At 39.3% G+C, this 24,658-nt stretch overlaps 2 protein-coding genes across 6 annotated transcripts; both read right to left on the reverse strand.

Annotated features, from left to right (window-relative positions):
- Window positions 1-30: 30 nt before the first annotated feature.
- On the reverse strand, window positions 31-2,905 carry cfap298 (cilia and flagella associated protein 298). Its single transcript, XM_020922864.2, has 7 exons — window positions 2,346-2,905; window positions 1,887-2,054; window positions 1,659-1,726; window positions 1,421-1,579; window positions 878-1,009; window positions 700-795; window positions 31-597 (listed from the first exon to the last, which is right to left on the reverse strand). The coding sequence occupies exons 1-7, from the start codon at window positions 2,578-2,580 to the stop codon at window positions 487-489; spliced, it is 969 nt and encodes a 322-aa protein (XP_020778523.2). The 5' UTR covers window positions 2,581-2,905; the 3' UTR covers window positions 31-486.
- Window positions 2,906-3,029: 124 nt separating this feature from the next.
- On the reverse strand, window positions 3,030-24,658 carry synj1 (synaptojanin 1). Of its 5 annotated transcripts, XM_055148789.1 has the most exons (31): window positions 24,428-24,658; window positions 23,477-23,632; window positions 23,206-23,292; window positions 22,660-22,927; window positions 22,358-22,583; window positions 21,805-21,888; window positions 21,235-21,255; window positions 19,883-19,944; window positions 19,104-19,200; window positions 18,842-19,017; window positions 18,683-18,764; window positions 18,374-18,526; window positions 16,895-17,060; window positions 16,643-16,666; window positions 16,107-16,298; window positions 15,663-15,747; window positions 15,049-15,189; window positions 14,751-14,943; window positions 14,514-14,672; window positions 14,090-14,246; window positions 13,887-14,013; window positions 13,362-13,574; window positions 13,196-13,274; window positions 12,941-13,106; window positions 12,356-12,535; window positions 9,247-9,375; window positions 8,612-8,653; window positions 8,024-8,067; window positions 7,752-7,941; window positions 7,036-7,364; window positions 3,030-6,194 (listed from the first exon to the last, which is right to left on the reverse strand). In XM_055148789.1, the coding sequence occupies exons 2-31, from the start codon at window positions 23,598-23,600 to the stop codon at window positions 5,214-5,216; spliced, it is 4,977 nt and encodes a 1,658-aa protein (XP_055004764.1). In that variant the 5' UTR covers window positions 23,601-23,632; window positions 24,428-24,658; the 3' UTR covers window positions 3,030-5,213. The 5 variants fall into 5 exon arrangements, with proteins under 5 accessions (XP_055004764.1, XP_055004765.1, XP_055004767.1 ...); XM_055148790.1 differs by lacking the exon at window positions 21,235-21,255 and having other exon boundaries at window positions 24,428-24,657; XM_055148792.1 differs by lacking the exon at window positions 16,643-16,666 and having other exon boundaries at window positions 24,428-24,657.

A 24,658-nucleotide genomic window follows, 5' to 3' on the forward strand; every position in this document is an offset into this window, starting at 1 on the left:
TTGGTGCAACATAATCAATGACAGGACAGATTCTCACTCTTTTAAGTGATATTTTATTGAATAATAATGTATATGCAAACCAATGTATGTGTTATGAGCAAATGTGAGAGTGGATTTCCATTAGCTGGGCACCAATACTGAAAGTGGAAAATGGTTATCCACTTCTCACTTTTTACGTCCACATGTGAGAGGGAAATCCTGAACCCAGTGAACCCCAGGTGGCCATAAGAAAGGATATGAAAAATATCTACTGGCTTTAAAACAATATAAAAAGTAACAATGGATACCAGTTTTAGGAACGAATATTGCATTTACTTTCTAATAACATATCTGATGTTTTACTTTTATTATTATAAGATCAACTAAAAAAGAGGAACAAGTCTGTATTAAAGCCATTCTAACTTGCATGGCTCAGTGGTAAGACCTAATAGTCAGAACAGTCAGAGCAGCAGTTTGGAGGCATGCCACATGTACCAGTTTTAGACTTCATCTTGGTCCCCATTTGATGTTGGTTAAGCCTTGAAACTGTCTTTTGAGAGCCTGTCTATCTGACCAATCAGAGTCCAGGTAGCTGTCGTCATCGGCCTCCTCCAGTTTCTATGAAAACACACACAAAGAATAATCTTATTTAGGAAAACTATTTGTGGGGGATTGTAAAATGTTGCAAAAACAAAACAACTATCAGTATCTGTCCCCTACCTTGAGTTCCTCTTGTCTCCTGTGGTAGTGCATCACCATCTGTTTGTGCTGTTCCTCAGTGATCAATGGCTCCCTTGCTGGTGCCCCCTGGCCTTTCTACATGGGACAACAAGTGCATTCATAACAAAATTCAACATAGTGCATAGTATTGAAACATAAAAATTGGGATGTTTCTAACCTTCTGAATTTTTACCAAAATTTTTGTCTTCTCGTTCTTGCCTATGTAGTCCTGGAGCTTTTTCCCTCTCTGCATCTCTTTAGCAGCCCACCACAGCTGACAGTCCTCCTCAGGAACAACTTGAAGAGACGCCTTTAAGTGTAGTGCATCACAGTAGATAACGCAAGGTAATGAACAAAAATTACAGTAACTTACACTAAATTGATATTTATGGTAATATGCAAAGTAATATTTGTTTTTAAATGGTATAAAGCACATTATTTTAAAATACACAGACAATGCTATGGAAAAGGAGAAATATCTGCTTCTCAGGAAAAGATTATTGATTTATTGTTAGTCTGTTGGAGAACTATTAACTAAGATAATAGGATTCAATCAATTTTTGATGATTCTGCAATTTTGTGCAAAAGATATTAACCTCAAGCTAAAGGAATCTGTAAGATAACGGGTTTCTATCCCATCATGAGCATGGCTCAATCAATAAAAGATCATCACTGAGTAAGGATGTCCGTGTATAATTGTTTGTCAAGTAAAATTATTGACCTGTGTTCCCGAAAGGTCTTCTCGGTCCTCCATCTCCATCCGGATGGGGTCATGTGGAGGCAGGCCCATGGGATAAACAATCATCACAGCTCCTCTCAGCTGGTCGAGAGCCTCTTTCACCATGTCCATAGTGACACACACATTAGCCTGGACTTGTTTCTGTGACAGAACAAATGCTCATCTATTTAAGAGGTTAGACTATTAACAAATACATGCTACTGTGTAAATAATACATTACCTTTGAAATTAGCATTTTTGCTTCATCTACTGTTTTCATCAAAACCTCTTTCATTTTCTCATTTGGAGCTATTAAATAAAAATATGTACATATGAATGATTATTAATAATATTTTTTTTTTCACAAATGAGCTTTTACCATAAAAAAGTAAATGCACTACTGTGATGCACTGTGACACCACATATGCTCAGTGAGCATGCATGTATTGCATATTAAACAAAGGCTTACCTTGTCCATTCCTCTTTCCTATCTCATCCTGCCTCAGCACTGGACCGCCACTAGGAACACACTTCTCTTCCCATTCATCAATGAGCTTCAGCTCCACAATTTGATCCTCTGTTAGGCCCTGCATGTTTGGTGGTAAAGTGATGCCATGATCTGCCAGTTCTGCAATTTCTGTAGAAAGATAACATAAGTTTTATCAAAGCGACAAACCAAAGCAATATATGTACAGCAGTGGTATTGATTATGATGATCATGTGAATGTCTCTGGTAGTGTTGACTTATATAGCCAATTTATTCTTGTTTGGGGTCTTCTCTGGCTATCCCAGTTCAGGTGAAGGTTTGGTTAAAATGATTATTGATTTATGCAGTATTTTCAGTTATGTCGAGACTGATCTAGGTATAATTTCTGATGCAAAGCCAAGCCAAACAATCCACTACATACCATGTGGGTATCATATTCACCTGCACATATTCTCTTCACCTTGAGCCTCCCATTGTAAATAGAAGTAACTTGCTGGATTACGGTCTCCAGAGGCGCGTCCACAGAAGTGTTGAACAAAAACTGGCTTTCGTCTCCTCTTTTCACATGCAACTGCACCATTTTGCTGTCTTCTGTTCCCCCTTCACCTCCTGGAAGCTGGAAAAAAAACTTTACAGGATCAAGAAGAACGGTGGGGTAAAACGCGAGGCTGACCATTCAAAGTTTGGGACGCGGTGTAACCATGGCAACAGAAGTGGCTGCTGTAGATACTTCCAGAAAACATCACATGCTAACTGCTATTGCTATGAACCACTGGATAAAGAAAACAACGACGGCGTCAACTTCAGTTTACGGACCACAGGGCTCTCAATAGAACAACAGACGTGGCTTACTTTAAATATGCTTAAAATAACCAAATCTACCTTTTAAACTATTTCTAAATAACATCACAGTGGCTAGCCAGAGCTACTAATGTTTTGCTTCCTCGTACCACAGAGATCTCGTGTTCCCGTACAAGCTTGTATGGGCCCAGTAGTGCCATCGGGAGGTCAAAACGAGAACTACACAGTTACATATAAGTTATACCTGCTGGTTGTTAAATTGATCAGGTCGAGAGATACAATTTATAAAAGCTATCTTAAAAAAAACAAAAAAAAACTCCACTGTTCAGGTAAACATACATTTATTTTGCATACATACAACACAAACTGCTTCATACATAATGTGCAATCAGCTTTGCACATAAAATATAGAACCTTGATATTAACATGAATTACAGCTCCACATTTCACTGGAATACATACAGAATATGTTCAACAACACAGACTTATTTACTATGGATTATAGTTGTAAGAGGAGACACCAATCGTACACAGGGAGCAATGTTTCCTTAAAAAACATTTGGAATATGACACAAAGCGCTGGCTTGTCATCTAAGTTAATGCAAATACTGTACCTACTGCACACAGTGAATACACAATGGATGGGAGACAAGACTGAAGTGTGCATGTAAGCGAAGGCAACAATATACTTCTGCTTACATATGTTTTGAGTGCGTGATTTTAGATTATTGTCTTTATTTTACAATCATTTTAACAAAGCGCAAAAGTGTTACTTTAGCAGGTCCGTTCATAGATCATATATTGTTCTCAGTTTCAGATGTGTAATTTATTAAAGAAAATGCCCCCTGATCACACAAGCAGACCAGTTATAGAATCACTCACTCACCCTTTTGTAAAACTATTGCTTATTTATCACTGTCAGGTTCCTCACTGTGATTTTGTAAATAGAGAAAATACTAACATGCCACCCTGATACGACCTGGTCAAAGGTTTAGTAACAATTATTATAGCAGCTGAACAAGTGGATCCAAACACAGAGGAGAGGACACTCAACACACTGCAATTGAAATCACATTTGAAAAATAGGCCAAGGACACTACATATACAGAAATCAACAGAAAATTATGTCTGGGGAAATCCTATCAGTCAAATAGTTAATTAATTAGCTGTCTTAGGGAAAAAATAGTTATGATATAATCCATTTGAATGACTGCTATTTGAAACAAAGGTCCTTTGTTTGATAATATTAACACATCTGCATACAGTGATGCCCTCTCCTGCACAGATATGTGACATACTACTGGGACTGAATACAGTTTGACGTTTCTGAAAGTGTGAGCATTTACGCATATAAACACAACAACTTCCTGAGGGAAAGAATCCTCTCAAATTCACTGCCATTTCTGCACACACTCACAGCCGAGTACAGCATACTCCAATGTACGAACTAGAAGGACCTCAAACACAACACGCTATTTAATACCACAGTGTCAATACAATTCCATAGAGACGCGTTTTAAAAAATAAAATATATTTTTACATGAAATAAAATAAAACCTCTCATTACTGCAGTTCTGTGGAGGTGACATGCCCATCACCATCTAACAGCAGGTGCACACACATGCCCATAGCGCTCACTCTCTGTTTACATTAGTATTGTACGCTGCTTTGGATCAAACGCAGGATCGCAACATTGAAAATCCTCTCAGTCAATTCTCTGTATCACGGCTATCTACAATAATAAGTAGGATATGGCATTAGTGCATTCCTGTTACATAAACACGCATTTAGTTTCCATATTGAAAAGATTTTTATACATAAAATCACTATGTATCACTTTTTAATATAGAGCTACAAAATATATTTAGCGAAGCATAACAGCCTATTGATAGATTCTTTATGTAGAGATAACGTTTAGTCTGGCGGCAGTAAACTGACTCATTGCTGTTGCTCAGTGCAGCATCAGCTAGGAGCAAAGAACAAAACCCAGTGCGCACTAAATTACATTCATGATAAAAGTAAGCCTAACATTTTTGGTCACAAACAAATAAAACACATCACAGAAAGCAGCAACAGTAAATGTACAGTATATGAAAAGCTGCAGCGCAAACTCACAAAATCCATAATAATGTCTGCATGTTTGTGAATGCCTGTCAGCAATAAACTGGGTCAAATAAATACGATACCAAACACTGAATGCAGTGCTGATATTGCACAGTTGATGTGTGCATATAGATAATTAATATACTGCAGACACAGGCACAAGTTTGCTGCTGAAAAATTAAACATTAAAATTATTTGTGGTAAATATATGCATATGTTGTGGAATGAGCAGCTATGTTTGAAACATTTAGTTGTTAGTGTGATACTGAAACCCTTTTTTCATGAGTAATAACATGATATACTAAATTAAATACCGTCTCTTTTTTACATAAACACACACATATACACATGATAATAGATCTATACATATTATAATCTGCATATGCCCTTTATTTGATACCGGACCTATCGCTCTGTGGGCTCCTGTGAGAAGAAAAGGCCGTCAAGGGCTCCATCAGGGAGCTTTGGGACACTGGCTGTAGTTCTGGTCGGGATAGGAGGCGGAAGATTTGGGAATACTGAAGGAGTCGAAGTTAACCAGTCGGGTTCTGAGCTAAAAACCGAACGAGACGGAGGTTCAGTCTGCAAGCTTGTGGGGAACACAGGAGCTTGAGGTGCCATTTTTGTTGAAAATGCTGAATCATCATCAAATGTGACCCACTGCTTGTTTGGTTTTGCGGCGATGGATGGCTGCGACTGGCAAGAGGGTGCAAGAGGAGGAGGGAGCGAGGAGGGAGGAGCTACAGGCAGGCTAGGGGCAAGCGGTGTAGAATCGAGTGGAAATAATGTAGCAGGAGTTGGATTTAACGGCGATCCAAATAAGGAAGCAGATTTTTGTAACTGTGGAGCTGCTGCAGGAGTAGGGACAAGCGGTTGGGTAAAGGCAGACATTGTCCTGTGAAGATTTGCATGTTGCTGGACACTAAAATCGGGAGTTAAGGATCGACGTGGTTCATGTTGCTGGACTAGGGGACCCGTGAAGGGGTTCGTGCTACTGGGTCGCGCCGGTAGCAGGTCGGCGGGGAAAGGACCAGGAGATGCACGTAGGGTCTCCTGTGAGCGACTCCGTGATGGGACTGGAGGAGGAGGAGGCAGCAACACAGAGGTGAAGGGAGAGGGAGTGGATAGAGAAGACGAAGAGGAGGAGGACTCAAACTGGTCACTGAAGGCTGAAGACTGAAGGGAGAACGACGAGGGGAGAGTGTTTGAGGTGGAGGCAGAGGAGGGGACTGGTGGGGGACAGTGTAGAGAGGAGCCCCGCGTCAGGGACTGTGTGTTCTGCCATTTTGAGGAAGAGGAGGAAGAGGAGAGGAAGTCAGATGTGAGGGCTTCAAAGGGGTCGGGCTTCCATTGTGCTTCTCTTTGGATTCCATTCAGTCCATTGGTCTAAAAAGAAAAGGTCAAAAATGCTCATTCACTTCACAACGATGGGCAACTTTAGCTACTACAGGGATAATACCTAGAGGAGATTTTGTAATGACTGTTAAGTAACAAAATCTAAATAAGCATCACTAAATACATTTCAATAGGCTCTACAAGCAAGTTGTATTTACCCAAAAGACTAGCATTTGAATCTCCACGAGGTATGGTCATACAGTTACAAATGCTAATTCAAAAATCATACCAATGACACATGTCAAAATAAAAACCGAGAAAAATGTCATGTCATATGTGCTCATACCTAATAAGCCAATATGAAAGGACCGATGTTGACAAACAACATTACAATGCCAAAAACTGTTACTATGTTGTGAGAGCCTGCAATACTCAAAACACAAAGTAATGCAGGCTTGCAGTGATCAAACAATACAGTTTAAATTAAAGAAAATTTAAAGAAAAATTTGAAAAGGAAGAAAAACAAACTGAAAGGAGGGAATGTGTGGTCATAACATTGGACCAGAGGGCAGAGGATCTACTGACGATGAAAGGAGTTAATGTCAAGTACCTGTCACCCTGAGGGCTTCTCCGGCTTGTGAGAAAGAGACACATGTTTTAGAAAGACAAAAGCAGGAAGAAAGACACACTACAATAAAGCAGCAGCAAAACAAGAGGCAGTGTTTAAGCACAAGCTTGAATATGCAGAGGTTAAAAAATTTCTTAACCTTATTGTTTAGAATATTGGTTAGAATTTTATCAAATATAATAGGACTATAATAGGAATATCTGACAATATACAACCTGATTTTACTGTCTTATTTGCTAATGATATAATTTCATAGAAACACACCTGTGAAGCAGAGGCTGAGTCGGACTTGGAGGCGTCCGGTGGCAGGGCGTGGTGAGACCGAGACCGTGGGGGAGGTTTGGGGGAGGCCAGGGCTTGTGGCGGTCCTGCTTGAGCAGGGGCAGTAGCAGCAGGTGGGGCAGCTTGTTGAGGCTGCAGTGGAGTGGGGAGTGAGGGCTGCATGGGCGGGGGCAGCTGAGGTGCAGGGGCACTGGGCTGAGGCTGCATGGGGGCAGGCATGGAGGAGGCAGCTGAGGGTCTCGCTGGAGCAACAGGCCCAGAAAGAGGAGGTCCTGAGGGTCCTAATGGGGGAGGGCCACTCGACGGAGGACCTGTCAATGATGAGAAATTAAATTAGTAGGTCTTTTACATTGCCCTTTGTGCCAGAGATTTAAATATAGGCTTGTGCGAGTAAAATCTGCAGAAATGAGCTTCCCCCTTCTGTGGTATTGTTTTTAATGACTGTAAACCACTTGGTGTTATATTTTGTATGAAAATCAGTTCATAAACAGTTTGATTTGATTTCCTCAAAGGTGCAGACTAGGTAAAAATGCAGATGGACAAATAACTGACTATACTGAAATATGTCTATTCTCAGCTGAGAGGTAAAAATATCAATTTTGCACATGTCAATTATGGCCTAGCTCTTTCTCATATGGCAAATAATCAGAATTACTTTGCAAATGTCCATAAATAACCTTTTACAAATATCCTCTTACCTGGGGGCAGATCAGGCTGTTTGGCCTGGGCAGTGGGCACAGGTCTTGGTGCTCCAGGGTGAGTGTCTGGAATTGGCCGTGGTGCCCCAGGATGAACCTCTGGGATGGGTCTGGGAGCTCCTGGATGGGAGGGAGGGGGAGGTCGAGACTGTGGAGGCATACTGATCACCCCAGCACGCGGAGGGATATTCTGAAGAGAGGGGAGTAGAAATGTATTTGACTTGTTTCAGTAATAATTTAAATCCAATGTAAATACAATCATTCAGACTCACAGGTCTGGAGGGCCCAGGTGCTCCTGCTGCTGTCTGTCCTCTTCCTGAAAGATTTATGATAAAAAAGCAGCTATAAATGCGTAATTTGTATGTAATGCCCCCTACTAAAACCACAATGCCAAGAAAAGTGAATCAAAGTAAAATAAAGCAGGCCTGAAGAATAACTTTTACATAATCCACAAACTGGACCAATGCCCAGATGAGAAACAGACATTTTTGGCAGTCCTCATTATTAATGATAACCCTGCAATTCCTCAGCAGAAGGGAGTAGTACTTGTGATGTCCATGTCTGGAAATGTTTACAACATGGCTTTCAAACACTACTTTTCACTTTCTGAGCCTTAAAACCTAAAAAAGGTGTCTTCAAATCATTTGTAACTGCACTGTGACCAATACAAGTAGAATGACATCAGGGATACAAGCAATATTCAGTCCCCCCAGTGTCATCTAGACATGTTTTCTTAGCATCATGCCAGATATTATTCCGATGCCTCTTTTGCCTCTAGACAAATGAAAAGCAGTCAGATACATTTCATAATTATCTAAACACGAGATTCTCAAATTTGTCAAGCATATATTGCCACTCACCGGCAGCAGCGTCAGGGCGTTGAAGAGAAGGGCTTTTGGCTCCTTTGCAGCACAAATAAAACCAGCGCAAACCAGATTATTATTCACAATAGTCCAATACTACCAGCAAGGAGCAGCATATTCTCATAGACTACAGGTTCAGCTATAAGGATATCCCATTTTATCTTGCACACATACTAGTATTCTACCATTAGAATATTTGAAGAATAATTGGTTGTGTGTTGCCAACCAGATTATTCCAACCCCATTTCAAATTTACCTTAAAACCAGACAATGGTCACAGTCTACATTCCACCATCAATATCAAAACAACATTGATACTTTTTTAATCTACAGATTTCTGATGGTGGTGACTTGAGCTGTTACCTTCACTGCCTTTCATATCAAGAGGTGGGCTGACCGACACACCAGAGTCTTGAAATCAAACAGTTGACCAATTAAAAATCAAACACTTGTCAAACACCAAACATTCCAATCTAATTTACTTCATAGTGCGGTACAGACAATTTTATACTATGTAATATAGATCTCCTTTACAGAGCCAGCGTTCAAACATTCTGAAAGAGTGAAGGGGTCAAGGGGAGAAAACCTTCCCTTCACCCCCTTGTCTAAGTCAGTGCTGTTGAGTGTTGTACCTGAAGGAGGAGGCGGACGCTGAGGGGGTGCGGGTCGAGCAGGAGGGGCATTGGGGCGTGGTGGAGGGGGGCGTTTGGGCTCCAGAGTGCCAGCGGTAGGTGCCCCAGGCTGGAAGTCAACAGGAGGACCTAACAACAAATGCACAGGTATCAACAAGAATTAGACATAATATAGACATGAGACATTTATAATTTAAATGTGCAAAAATCCACCCAATTAAAAAAAGCTGTAGTTGATCCAATCAAACCACACAGTCAATCAAACTCTAATAATGCATATTCAGGATATGCATTTGATTGATGCACCACACAGTGCATTTTACCTGTACTTGACCGTCTGCGCCTGCGTACTGAGGAGCTTACATCTGCTTCCAAACATTGCAAAAACAACTGAATAAATATTCTTTTGGATACATAATGTTTCTATGTAACTAGCACTTCAAACAAAGAAAGTACAAAGGCAACAATGGGAATTATTTACTCTACTAACTCACTATAAACTGTGGTTAACTACTTAACCACAGATATGCCCAATGTGATTTTAGACATGTAGGCATAAAAGCTGCTGAGCTCACCAAGATAATCTCCACTGATTCAAACAAATAACACAAAAAATATCTGAACACATACTAAAGTATAATACCAAATAGACATTTACTTTTGACACACTTTACCTGACATTCGCCTGCGAAATGAATGTTTCCAAACATTACAGTGCAGTAAACACATTTGTTTAATAAGAAATAAAAAGTAAAACTACTTTTTTATATTTTGTCAAATACTGAAAATTCATATTGTAGACCAAGCAAGTGATTCTGTACACAGTGAACTAATATATAGTATTACATATTATCTTAAGCAAGAAATACACTAGTTACTACAAAGCATCACTAAAATGCCCAATGCCATATTAATAACAGCAATGAACAAAAAAACAAAACAAAACAAAAAAAAACTAAATAACAATGCACAACAAGCAAAAAGCCAGTCTATACCAATACTGGCTGTGTGATACTAAACAATTCCAAACAAATTTACCTGACTTGCGTCTGAGTGAAGGACTGAAATCTGTTTCCAAGCATTTATACAATAAAAAAAATAACTGTATTTAACATTTATCCGGTATGTGCAGGAGCTACACACACAACTCATATCCTAAACAATTACCACAGGGGCATTTACCTGACAGTCTCCTGTTTGGTGATAGACCCACGTCTGAATAACAAAATGCACAAACGTAATTAACAGATATTCTAATTTACTGCTTATGTTTATAACCTAGTTACAAGTGAAAAGCCACAATTATGATAACCAAGAAGTTGATATTAAAAACTAACAAAAAAATATATATTTTAAATATTATATACACTACTGCAATCCACTTTGACTTAGGATATATTCTAGATAGATCTCACCACACAGCTTTACCTGAGAGCCTCCTGTTGGTTGGTAGGCCCACATCTGATTGATGCATTAACAAAACATAGTAATACTTCAACATTTTGCGTATTTGTGTGCATGATCAAAGCAACAAGCAGCTCATGTACACTAGAGCCCGACCGATATATCGGTTGGCCGATATTATCGGCTGATATGGGCAACTTTGGGCATATCGGCTATCGGCCGATATGCTTGCTGATAGGGGCCGATATTTCACGTGGGCATGTTATACCTCGTTATAAAGCTTAGACTCTCTACATTCTGTTTATTTAATCCAATTTACAGACAGATAAATGTCCTAATATGTGGCTCCACATCTATTTATCTACGGAGTCATTTGTCTGTGTGTGTGTCGTACTGTCCCTGAACACACCACAGAGTCGCGTCACTCACGTGTGTTTGTTTACACCTGCAGACACAGATCCAAACACTGAGATTATATTCTTTTTACGGACAATAGGTTTGAGTCTGGATTAAAAGGACATTTATTATTGCAGATTTGTGATGTGAGGAGGAGCCTGTATGAGCGGTGAGTGTTGGAAATATGTCGACTCTGAAGCTAGTTTTTGTCATTTGTTATGGGTTAGCTGCTGTAGCTCCCGCACATAAACAGACTGTTTTCTATTGGTCTGTTCTAAAGTGACTATATTGGCCGTATATTTGCTACTGGACCTGCATTGATATGTAAATGAGCTGTGAATAGAGGTGTGAATTATGACATTTGCGCATATAATTAATTACTGCGGCGCGCACGTATTTACGGCTAAAGGCTAATAGCGCTACTTTCTTTACTAGTTATGGGTCCGTCGCGAACGAAATGACTCTTAGAACCGGCTCTTTGAAGGGAACGACGGGAGCCTGATCCTTATTGGGAGCCGTGTTTTCTCTTTTTCTCACTTTTTTTCTCTTCACGCCGCGTGATTCGTGGTTTGACAGCGGCTCAAAACGAAACTTTGAGAAATTTGCGTGTACGTAGGATTAAAAAAAAAAAACAAAAAAAAAAAACGAGCATATTTGACTGTAGTTTAGCATAAAATAAATAAGTCCCGGTTTAGTCCTTTTTCAGTCCTGGTTTAGACCTGGTTCAGTCCTGATTCAGTCCTGCTTTAGACGTGCTTTAGTCCTGCTTGCAACAAAACAATCTGAAGAGCCACTTGGGAGCCAAAAGAACCAGCAGCTTTTAGTGAGCCGAGCCAAAAGAGCCGGTTCTCTAAAAGAAACTGGAATACCCATCACTAGTGTCTAGAATGTGATGCAAAAATGCCATTAAGCCAACCTACTGTCTGTAAATATGATGTAAAGAGGCTGAATAACAATAAATGTTGCCTAAATAAACCCAATTTAAAATCCACCAGAGCCAAACCTAAGTTTTTTAAACAATTCAACATTTACAGTGAATTTTTACATCACTAAATATATCGGCAGCGCCAACTCCCATTATATTGGTTTCATATCGGCCACAGCAAAATCCATATCGGTCGGGCTCTAAAAACCTAAAAAGCCACAACAAGCTTTCTTAATCTAAACAGAGCTTAAACCACACAATATTGTATACCTGACAACCTCCTTGGTATTGATGGTGGACACAAGTCTGCTCCCATGAGTTGTGAACAAATTTTAAGTTCAGTTTATCAAATCTTGGGTCAAATATGGATAACAAATCATTTACCTTGTGAGGGTCTGGTGGGCTGTGCACCTCTATTGGGTCGGCATGGGGGTGCGGTCTCTCCAGTGGGGGAGGGACAGGGGCTGCCGCGAGGGGAGGGCAGAGGGGATGAGCCAGGACCCACACCTGCTCCGGGCTGCAAGTGCTGGGGCAGAATCTCTTCTACCTCCTCGTCTACTTCACCTGGTACACACAATGGACTGGAATTATTATTAAGTAGTAGCATTAATGCAGAAGCATTATTAATGCAGAAAAAATAACATCATGCAGTAGTAGTAGTATCATTAACAATCGCAAGCTGTCTTCAAAAAGGTAGATTTGGGGTAGAAATGTTCTTTCTAGTAAATCCCTTTATTCTTCAAGGCAAAAATCAGACTGCAGTGTGCTATCTGCATCAACTAATTAGGTGTTTTATTGATTGGAAGAAACCTGGAAGAAAGAGCAAGATTTTCTAGAATTGTCTGAGCACTGTCTTCACTTTCATGTAAGGGTTTGTGACAACTAGGAACTAGTTACATACTGTAGATTCAAATAACTACTTTTCATTTTGTTATATTTTTATCATTTAGTTTTACCATCCACCCTTACCCTCCATATCAAACTCATCATCGCCCATGTCGGTGTCCTCGGCAAGCAGAGTGGAGCTGGCAGAAGTGGGGATACTACCACAGATCCTCTCCACACTCATCTCCTCCTCCAGACTCTTGATCCAACCTGGACTTTTGAGACGAATATCAATCACTTTATCCAGGACCTACAATGTCAACAGGGTACATTGAATAAGACAGGAGCCAGACATGTGGACAACACATGCATAAATAAATTGGAAATAGACTTATTTACAGTGGAAGCACTAAGAGACAGGGCAGCCAGAGCAGAGTAACCTTCCAGGAAAGTCACCCACATCTTTTCCTCGACAAATCTAAAAAAGGACAAACAATAATGACATGATCACAATGACTTCTATTAACATGTAGGAAGTGTTTCAATGCTGAAATGTCAGACTCACCTGATCAGGATGACCTCGCCAAAATTAGCAAACTTGTCCAGCAACTCATCAATGAGAGCATCATCAAAGTAGTCGTCTGGGCCAGAGGAGCAGAGGGAGACCAGGATTGTGCCATCCGGTGGTCCTTGAAGGGCAATGACGTCTTTGTAAACCTGGTGCCTCGCCTCAGGGTCCACCTCCAGGATATTCACGTCTATCACAGCAACTACAGGCCTACAGGCAGGTAAGCACATAACAAGGGGAGTTTCGGTAAGAACTGTGCCAATAATAACATTTTAACTTTAACTGTAATTTAACTGATCATTTGGTTCAATTTTGTGGTAATAATGCTATGTTTGTGGATGCTGGGGTAGTTAAAGTGAAGGATGTTTAAAAAGGTACATATTTCCTACATTCATGAACACAAGATGTTAAATGATTGATGAAGGAATTGATTGAGGAAAAAGAAAATGCCATTTGGCATAGCAGTAGTTTTTTTCCCATACACAGGGACTAAAATACACAAATAAATACACAAATAGTCACCTATGATCTGAAGTCTTCAGCTCTGCTCTGCCGTAGTATTTGAGAGAACCAGGGCTCCAGGGTTGATTTGGATCATCTTCACATTCTCCAGCGACAGATGCTGCTCCCACTACATTCATCTCTTCAGCTGCAAAACACCAACTGTTGTTATTATACAAACATAGTAGATCATATAAAATTTTATTTTAAACTGTATTTCTCACCAGTTTGGTCGAAGTTCCATTTTCTTCTCTTCCACAGTATGCGGTCAGTCCAGGCTGGTGTGCGACACTTCTCACTGGTGTCATAGTCCTCAGAGAAAAGGTCATACTTATAGGTCGGAGCAAAATCCAATTTGCCCTCAATGAATTCTTTGAAAACCTGAAATATAATGAAAGAATTATTGGTCATTATCATATTAAACACATATATACAAACAATTTTGAAATCTATAGGTGACATGTAATGTTTGTGTTGATCTAGTGATAGCAAATAATTAACAAATGTACTATAAAAGTGTCCAGTGTGTACTGGAGTAAAAAATACACTGTATATACTTTTCTTGAAGAAAAGAGAAAGGAAAAGAGAAAAGAAAATACAACAATCAAGACATTTATGTCCAAAATGTGGTGTGAAGATTAAGCTCACCAATCCAGCGGTTTTCTGTTCAACCAGTTGGTCCCCGGCAGTCAGAGCATCCCAGTTCTGCTGTTTGATGAGCTCTTTGACCTCTTCATTAGGCAGGTTAATGCGATAGTTGAAGTCTCCACACCAGAAGACATAGTCATGTGAATCCAGCAACCGGCCCTGGTTATAATAATAAACACTTTAATTAAGCAACTGTATTCTTATTATAAATCATATCTTTGAATCACATTTTTGTACCATGGGGAAGCTGAGTTTACGAGAGATTTCATTGTAGTCATCATTCCTCTCTTTGACCTGTGATTGTCCAGCAGCAAAGTGGGAGCAGAGGAAGCAGATGCTGGTGGTGTGAAACAGCAGGCGGATGGCCACACCGCCTTTATTACCTGTGGCCCCACCCATTCCAGTTTTTACAGTATCTACTGCAACATCCCTGGAAATCAAACACAATTCATAGCAATGCCTAATAGAATAGGCTCTTATAGAAAGTAGAGCACTGTAGCATAATAAATAAGTACTGTATGCCGTGTTGTGGTACCTGATATAAGGGGCATGTTGCGGACGAATGAATACAAACAAACACACGCCAACCAGCTGCTCTGAGGCAAGCAGCACGTATTTATGGTCCCGGGAGATATTCTTCTGTAACTCAGCTGCCCAAAGTTTTTGATTTGTAGTACTGGTGGGGAAACAAAAAGCATTACAACTTGGTTAAGTAGAATAAATATAATAAAAGAATAGAATTGGTAATTATGAATAAATTATTCTTAAACTAAATGGATAATTTCAGCATTACAACTCCCGTTGCTAAGATGCACCTCAACTTTACAGCTTGCAGCAGCTACTGAATATAGCCTTATTTGATGTGCTTCATAACTCAGTGAACAAGCAGACAGTCCAAAAGTTACACAGCTTTCTATGTTCTATTACTTAAATTTCTAAACTGTGAAATACCAATAAGGTAAAAATTCAAAAAGCTTGAATATAACCTTTTAGCAACATCTGGGTCTGGGCCATTGAAAAACCTAAACTATAAGTATTGTTATATAGTACCGTGATGAAAAGCCAAAAGTCTTTTGTTTAGTTCCTGGAAAGGTATGTCGTAAGCTCAAGGTCAGTTACCTCAAACAGGAATTTAGTACCATCACATACCTGGCACTAACAATGTTCCCAGCATTTAGTTCAACCATTTCTTCAAAACCAATGGCAAAAATGTCTATGGGGTTTGCCTTGCTGTCTGTAAAGAGGAAAAAAACATTCATATTCAATATATTTTAGATCAGTGGTCCTAAAAGAATTGTGAAGTCTATTTAGACGTTGTTCACTTTAAAGTCTGACTGGTTCTTATACCTGGATTAGCCCTCATTTAATTATTACTGATTATAAATTTAAGTGTAGCTTCAAGTTAGAACAAGTACCTATTTTGTCCTTTTTAATAATGATATCTGTTCTTCATTTTTTGCTTGTTTTAGGTTTGAGTAGTGCCAGTATAGCTAGATATTTGGCGAAGTGTTGTAAAAGTATGACAACCACCAGTTTACATATTGTTACAGATTAAATTTTACTACATTATAAAATACATAAATAATGGCATACCCTGGAAGTCAGGAAGTCCTGCCTTCATGGGAGCATCTAGGAGCCAGTCATTGAGAGTCTGGTTGCGAAAGGCAATGCTACGAAATTGTTTACCACCGTTCACATTCCAGGTACCAACACACACTCTGATCTTCTTTGGCCTGGTGTACTTCTGGTAGCTTTGACACATCCCCAACAAAACTCTGGGGGACGCTGTGGAGCAGAGATTAGCATGAATAATATGACCAGATACAATGTGTGAGTACTTGGGAATCAGAGAAGGTGATGCTAAACAAGGGCAATGAGATCTTTTCTAGACATAAATCAAGAGACATAAAGTAAACACAGAGTAGGACCGTTTTAACCATGTTCAAATTATAACTAACTTACCTTATAATAGTTTAAACAAAAATATAAAAATAAATACTATTTTAGGGAGCTGATGACATGCAAGGGTCAAACCACATTTGGAGGGACTGATACAATGAAAAAAAAAAACATAAAAAAAGAAATAAAAATGATAACACCCATTGCTTTATGTTGGCTGGTTACTGTACCTGATTGTAAGACCGGCTCAGTGACTAAGATTGTAGGCAAAAGGGGAGAGAAGGGAGAGAAGGGCGGGTTAACCAGTGTTTGAGCAGATAATGCCAAACAGAGCATCAGTGTCGGGTAATCTAACTAGGACACAGCCCATCCTACTTGAAGCAGGATTAGACACCTAAAACCTTCTACATTTTAGCTGTTAGTGGAAAAAAAAATTGCAATCTTTAAATAAGTTACATGAAACTAATAAAAGTAAAGATTACCATAAAGACTGGAGGTTGTGAGTAGTGCTCGCGCCTTGTCTGCCAAGTCACTGTTAAGAGTAGAACCCAGCCTGAGTATGTCTATGGCCTCTTGCTTTGACGTGTCAAAGAAGTTGTTCTGAATTGTTCTGGTAACTGAGCGGGCACCATCTTTAAGCTTCCCAGCCTGAAATAAAAACATTATGTGAAATGTTGAACGAAAGACATACCAACTCCCCAATGAAAAGAAGCAACAATAAAATCATGGGAAATCAAAGATGACATGAAGTTTTTGAAACCAGAGCAGAAAATCAACACTGCAATGCAAATATGGTGTCATTTATCCCAGCCAAAATAGCATTTATTTTATTTTAACTACATTAACTACATTTCCAGTAGTAATATATTCTCAAACAGTTTATTTGGGTGTACTATAGATGTAGTGTAAACCTTAATACCAAGCATCCCAAGCAAAAAAATCATAAAGATGATATTAAGAGCTGTATGGAACCCTGAGCGTTTTGAACAATTTAAACTGAACCCAAAACAATAATCCCACAGACACAGAGCGGCAAATCAAAATGACACCTGACGTTTTCACTTACCACAGGGGCAGATGTCCAGAGAGAGCAAAGAGAGACAGCACACACAGGTTAGGAAACTGGAGCACACAGGCCATAATATCTCCATGCAAAACTCTACCTCTAGCTGCTATTTATATGCTTATATACTTCACAGACTTTACATGCACAACTAAATGTGCAACTGCAGTCTACACTTGAAATTGAATCTGTAGAGAGTAAAATTCTGTATAAAGGCCGCCACACACTACATGATTTTTCAGTCTTAAATGATTTTTACACATGCAACAAAGAGTGCACACCACAGACACAAGGAGAATCTTGAGAATCTTGAGGTTACAAAGCTGTGAGTGCAAGACAAAAACTGTGTTATTATTTGTTAAATGTGTTGCAATAGTTCAAATACATTATATTTAGTGCACAGAAGGCTTGATATAAAGTACACAGCAAGTAGTCTTAATCGCTAATCTGCAACTTCACCTGATCTGGGTGCTTAAACAGACACACCTCCCTCAACTCAGGGAGATGCAAATCACAGCCAAAATCGGGCAAATTGTCCTGTAGTGTGTGGCAGCCTTAAGGGCTGCATGAGATCAAATCACAATAGCTGGAATTATTTTGATAAGGGAATGTCCTCGGAAAATAAAAAAGTCCAGTTTTTCCTAGAAAAATCTCATACTTCTTACATGTTAGTAGTCCATAATACAACTGTTTTCTAAAATAATGCAGCCCTATTCTGTATCATATCATAGTAAGCAATCATAATAACATAGTCAAGTGTTCACCATGTTCAACCATATTCTCACAAGCTTTAAGTAATTACTGTTTAGTGTGCACAGCTAGCTTCTGTATAATTTACAAACGCATATTTAAATGGCTTTCATACTAGCAGGTCTTCACTCATCGTCACAGTGTGTACCTTGGCCTTTCCATCCAGCGCTCCAGTGCCTGCATAGATTTTACTGACAGAATCTCCGTTTTGAGACCACATGGTCCGGAACACTTCCTGGAACCTGGCCACCAGCTGTGGCTTTTCAGTCAAACCCATTTCCTCAAGCTGCTTAGGCAACATCTAAAAATCAAAAGGAGTATGTATAGTTTTAAGAAAATTAGACAAGTAAAAACATAGTTGCCTGTGGATGATTTATTAAATAGCATGGTGTTGTGCAACAATAAATAAAGAATAATAGGGCTTTATATGGCTTAATATAGCCATGGCTTCTCTTACCTCAAGACCAAAGAAAGCCTGGACACTGTTGGTCCTGTCCAAACAATCCAGACAGTTGGTTCTCATGGTCCCACTCTGAGTCCTGAGAAGAAAAAATGTCAGTAGAAAAATCAGTACCTCTCCTCAGCAGTTAAAAATGCTATATAAAAATATTCTGACCTGGTAATCCCCGTCTCGCCCGAGTAGTAAAAGAAGCCACACTCCTCAATAAATTTGGTGAGCTGTGGTTTGAGAACGCTGTGTAGTTTGTCTGCTTTTCCTCCTCGGACGTTCTGATGGTAATCAAAATTTACCATCCTCACAGCTGAAGCGTGCTCAGAGGCTTTCAAATGGCTCTGTCAGAAATAACAAAGAAGCAAAAGTATTTTAGCTAATCATAATTCATAGAAACTGCTAACATAAAACAAATTCTTGAACTCACCTGAAATGCTTTACTGAGCATGTGCTCCCCTTCTTTGCTCCCTAGCAGGTTAATGATGACCTGTTTGCCATATAATCTTCGAAGGGCGGTGAAATGTCTAGTGACAAGAAAGAGTGAAGAGGATTCAGTGAAAACAAAATGTATTTGTATAATCAAAACTTCTTAAAGACAGCTTGTTGTTTAGAGTAAATTTATAACATATCCAAATAAATTCACATTTAACAGCATCTTTAAAAATAATGGTAGTCTAATATGTTAACAATCTTAACAGCTGAAGCAAAAAAAATTAACAAACATTATTACTATTCAATTGCGTGTGTTTGTGGCTCCTGTCAACTACAGAATGTTAAGTGGAGCAATGTCCAGCTGTGTGTTTCCATCTACACTCACTAACAACTCCAACAGACTAAATATGTTTGTGCAGTCTGATTAAATATGTCATTTCACACTGTTTAAATGTCATCAAAATAGATATGAGATAATAATCTGAGCCTTCTCCTGTTTACCTAAGGCTGACTGTCTATTATGTTCGTTCTCATATTCTCATACCACCACCCGGGCAGCTGGTAGTAGATAAGGATGGAGCCACTTGCAATGTTATCAAGGTGGGGCTTGAAGATATGGGTGCCCAAAAGGTTATCCTGGTCCCTATACCCATCTTAAATACTGCCAGTAGTCAAACTACCCATTAATGTGAGACATTTTGTAAAATACAACAGACAGTTAAGACATGTTTTGAGTTTTCACATAACTGCACTATAATCAATATTACAAGGTACCTTTCAAAAGCTGGTGCATTCGCCTCAAATCCTCTAGACAGTTTGACTCGATGAGAACCGACCTAGTGATCAGAGATAGCCAGAAAAGAAAAAAACATGCAAGTCACGATGTCCATTTTGCAAAACAAATCACAGGGCAGCTTAACAACAAACAATGCAGATGGCAAGAAACCTGTGGAACAAATCATTAAGACTCAACTGAGAACAGATTGGTAATAATCATCAAAGAAGTAGGAAAACGGCACAAGCAAACAGGAAAATCGGACACTAAGCAGCAGCACACAACCTCATACATCAAGATTTTGTATTTGTGTATGTATTTTCTTTTGTGTTTTGTGGTTGCACAACAGCCTCAAAATATCATGTAGACCTGTGCATGTTCAACCATGACAGTGCTTGTTTCACTTTGTCTCACTACCCATTATTACACATGCCTTTTGTTAAGCAATCTTTAAGTAGTTCTCAAATCTTCTATTGGCATTTTGTGTTTTATTGGGTTTTATTGTGATTTTATGATAACAAGCTTGTTCTTGGCAAGACTACATACAATAATTTGTCCCATGCTGCCATTTTGTCACTTGCTCCACTGTTGTGACGGTCTCTATACTATGCATATTTAATAGTTTCCTGATGGTAACAGAATCGCTTCAGTTTACAAAACCTGCTCACATTTCACCCTACAAGATCTCGGGAACAACCTCATCCAAACTTAGAAACTGTCTTTTAAAATGACATTAATACACTACACTGCTGGCCTACAAGTTTAATTTAACAATCCCGCTATACACTACCAAAACTACTTTGACAAATAAAGATGTAAAAGCTAATTCTAAAGTTATCCATCTGAGTAGTAATTTCAGGGAAATGTTCAATGGCAAGGAGAAGATTACAGAGACACAACTAGCAAAAAGGGCTAAGCACTAGAACAATGATTTGAAGATGGAGAACTACGTTTCTGTCTGAAAACAATCCCAAATACCACTGCTAATAATTATTTTGTGAATCCAGTTACTGATACTGAATGTAATGTTTAAAAAAGGTGCACAACATACTTTCTGTGTGTGTTTTCATTGTTAAAAAAGTACCTTCTTACTTTGAGCCGAGTCGTCTCTCTACTAATCTCACTTGTAACTTGGTCTGGTGGTGTCACCTGCTTGTCCCCATGGAGATAGAGCTGTTTAATTCTGTACTGTGGAACATTTCAGATCAAGCAACAGCATTTCCATGAAGACAAACAGGTGGCAGACAGTGGCAAGTTACATGCTGTTCATGTAATGTTTGAGAAAATACTGATTTAAATCAGGCTCATTTATATTTGATGGTTTGGGTATGTTTTCAGACCAGGCTCTCACCTGACCAAAGATCTCTGGGAGCTGAGGAAAACAGAAAAATGGCCTTTACCAACCACTAGAACTATAAGTACTATCCCCCACATCTGATCCAATCCACCAATCTGTGCAATGTCAGGCCAAGGACACAGGCAGGCCAGTAACATTATTTATTATGCACTTCAGAGGTCTTAGTTCATATCATAAATTAAATCATGAGTGACACTGATGTTACCGCAAATCAAATGGAGAACTATGATTTGAATCAAAGCCTTGTGTTTGACCTCTGCATTGCACAGAAGCACAGTATGGCCGCACCAACACCAGCAAAGGCAGATTTGAAACCGATTATACCAGATGGGGGTTCTCATCCAGGCCATTAGGGTTCCGATTTTCATTCAGTTGCAACCAAACACCCTTAATGGACTTTTTCTAGACACAGTGTGGAAGAATGTTACAACAACATTTTTACAATTTTTATGTACAGCACTTCCTCCAGTATCTTAAAGGGGATGTTATAATATTCACAAATCTATCATAAAATTAAGATGATGAAACAATACTGATTTGGGTAGAAAAGGTCATATCAATTACCTGAATTCCAGGCTGTTCCCAAAAGAGCGGAATGGACCCACGAATCTGAATGAAGGATGACACTTTGTCGTCCAGAAAAATAGCCTAATAAAGAACATATTTACAATAAGTATTAATAATTAATATTACAGTGCAAAGGGCGGTTAGCTTCATTACATATATTACAACATAATAATCTAATCCTATTATGATCAAATATTGGAGGCACACATGTGTCGGTAAACAAGAGGAAGAGGAAATAATAAAAGAGAAGTGAAGCACCAATAGACTCTTCCATGGAATAGTCTGACATGTCAAAACGAAATGCCATCCATGATATTTCATTCTGCTAACCAAGTACACTATACTCTCTCTGGATAATGCATGCACCAATGCAAAACAGAACTAAAAAAGCAGAAGATGTCAAATGAAGATTTGCATGTGTGCACTTCAAAAGAGACTAAAAGCCCCCACTTCTTCCCTAGATAATGACTAATGCTCTGTTTTCCTGTTGTTGCACCATCATATGACAATGTAGCCCATCAGACTTATTGTGACAGAAAAAATAACTGACCTGCTCAGTTTCTACAAAGTTAGCAACTTGTCCGTCATCATTGGTTCCTCTCACATTGAAGCGAGTGCCGGCTCTTTCTGAGCTGAGGCGAGAGAAGATACAGGCCTTGGCCTGTTTGTGGCCTGCATAAATGGTCCTAATTTCCACTCCCCCACACATCAACCTCAGCAGCCAGTCATCACAGTTTACTCCATAGTGCTTAAGATGCAGGTGCAGGGACTGGTTCCTAGCAGAAAAGACAAATGTCAGCATTTAAAAACCATTTCAATTCACTAGTAAAAGAAAAAATGGCTTTCACCAACCAGAAGAAGCGGTTGTCTGTGGTATCCTCCAGGATTCTGCGGTGTGCATTGAGGCTCAGGTCCATACTAACTCCAGTGGAAGACCAGGCGAAGTAGAAGTGTCCTGAATTGAGGACCTTTCGCACCTCTGCAATACGCTCCTCATCGGCAGGGTCATTGTTAAGGGAAATGAAGTCAGTTTGTGTAACTCGGAAAACCTCAGACTCCTGGACTTTCCCCACTGAGCTGCACCCGGACACCACTACCAGACTGTGGAGCATTGAGTCACCTGCAGGAGAGAGGTTTAAAACTAATACAACCTATGTAATAACATCATTTATTTTGCACAATACTGATGAAATACAAAAAAACTATCTTAGGATTTAGTTGACATTATGCCTATCTTTTACAATCATATAATTTCCTTATTATGATAACAGAAATGCCAAGGTCAGGTAAAGGACAGCTAAAAGCTGCTTATGAGTATGTAGTAAAACATCTCTTAGATTAGAACAACGAACACAGAAAGGACTAACAAAACATTGTGCAGTTTACATTATTACATACCTAGGTTTAATCGAAGGACCCCCAGAATTCCATATGCATCCTGGATCCTAGTATATGTGTTTTTTATTGCCTCTTTTTCAGCTGCAGCTAAAACAGAAACAAATAAAGATGAGTTTTTGTTCATCATTCACAAATTATGTATCTAGTTACAGTAAAGAAAGAAATAACAGCAAGTTCTCTGTGTTATAGTGTCTGTAATTAAATGTGTTTATATCTTAGTTCTGTAAATAAAGCCTTAAATCATTACAGTGCAATAACCTTAACGACTTACACAGAACAGCCACAGCCCCCGACTCAAACATCAAGCATTCTTCTCTGCCTCTGGTCTCCACAATGACACTGTAGGGGGGTGGGTCCAGTTTGTGGTAAATTCGAAAGCCCTTACTGAAGGCCATTTTGCTCCCAGCTGGTACTCCTAAGCACTGATCTGAAAAATAATCATCAAATAACATTGATAAGTACTCACTGATCATTAAAAGTAGGTCCATTAGATTATTAGATGTTGATTAAGATGAATGCTCACAGACATGATAGTTTGACATCATGTATGACTGCTGTGTTTATGGCTTTTAATGTTGGGCTTGTAATATTTGACTTAAAGCTGTCAAGAGCAAATCATAGCACTGACTGTTCTAGCATTGGTATGTGCCTTAGTGGCCCTGTAGTATAAGATATTTTGGGTAATTGCCATCTTGAGCAATAAAGATTACCTAATACATTCCTGTTATTACGCACAAATTACTTTATAATATGTCGGACAATGAATCAAAAACACGCATTCATTACAAATTTCTGGTAAAGGCCGTTAAGGCCAGAGCACTAAAGATATCTTGCATCCTAGCAGAGCCAGTCACGACACTAGATGCAAGTGCAAGAGGAAAAGCTAAACGCCAGCATTAATCCCCTGATTTAGCGCTACTGCTGTGTTTTGCTAAACGATCTGGTGATACCCTAACAAATGTAAAGTAGGAGTATAATCTAATTTCAGTTGGAAACCGTAGAAAGCACTTGCCTAGGCTGCTGGTTCGGTTAATCGCGGAGAGCGCTAAGACTGGTTAGCTTCAAACGATACCTGGACGCCCAAATAAGCTCTAGCAACATATCCTGCAGTAAACCAACGTGTTTGAGGACATACTTATCTTTATCACCATTAAAGCGCACATTTGCTCATTCAGAATCTATTTAAATGCTGGATCATGACATGAGAAATAACGTATTTCACCTTTCCGTCCTCCCCCGCCGGGTTGATACTTCGCTGTCACAACAAAATCCTTCCCGGTGTGTTGACCGAATGGTTCAGTCCAATGTGAAGCCCCTCCCCTGATTTACCATAAACCGAAGAGTAACAAAGCCTTTTCTTTTTACAGTGGAAATTATACATGTTAAATGTATTAACAAACGAATCGATGTATAGGACAGAGACTATTACGAATCGATCGCTGTCATTTTACCA

Source organism: Boleophthalmus pectinirostris, unplaced genomic scaffold (genome assembly GCF_026225935.1).
Source record: "Boleophthalmus pectinirostris isolate CB_2022bp ecotype Guang Dong unplaced genomic scaffold, ASM2622593v1 HiC_scaffold_12, whole genome shotgun sequence".
NCBI classification, from domain to species: Eukaryota; Metazoa; Chordata; class Actinopteri; order Gobiiformes; family Gobiidae; genus Boleophthalmus; species Boleophthalmus pectinirostris.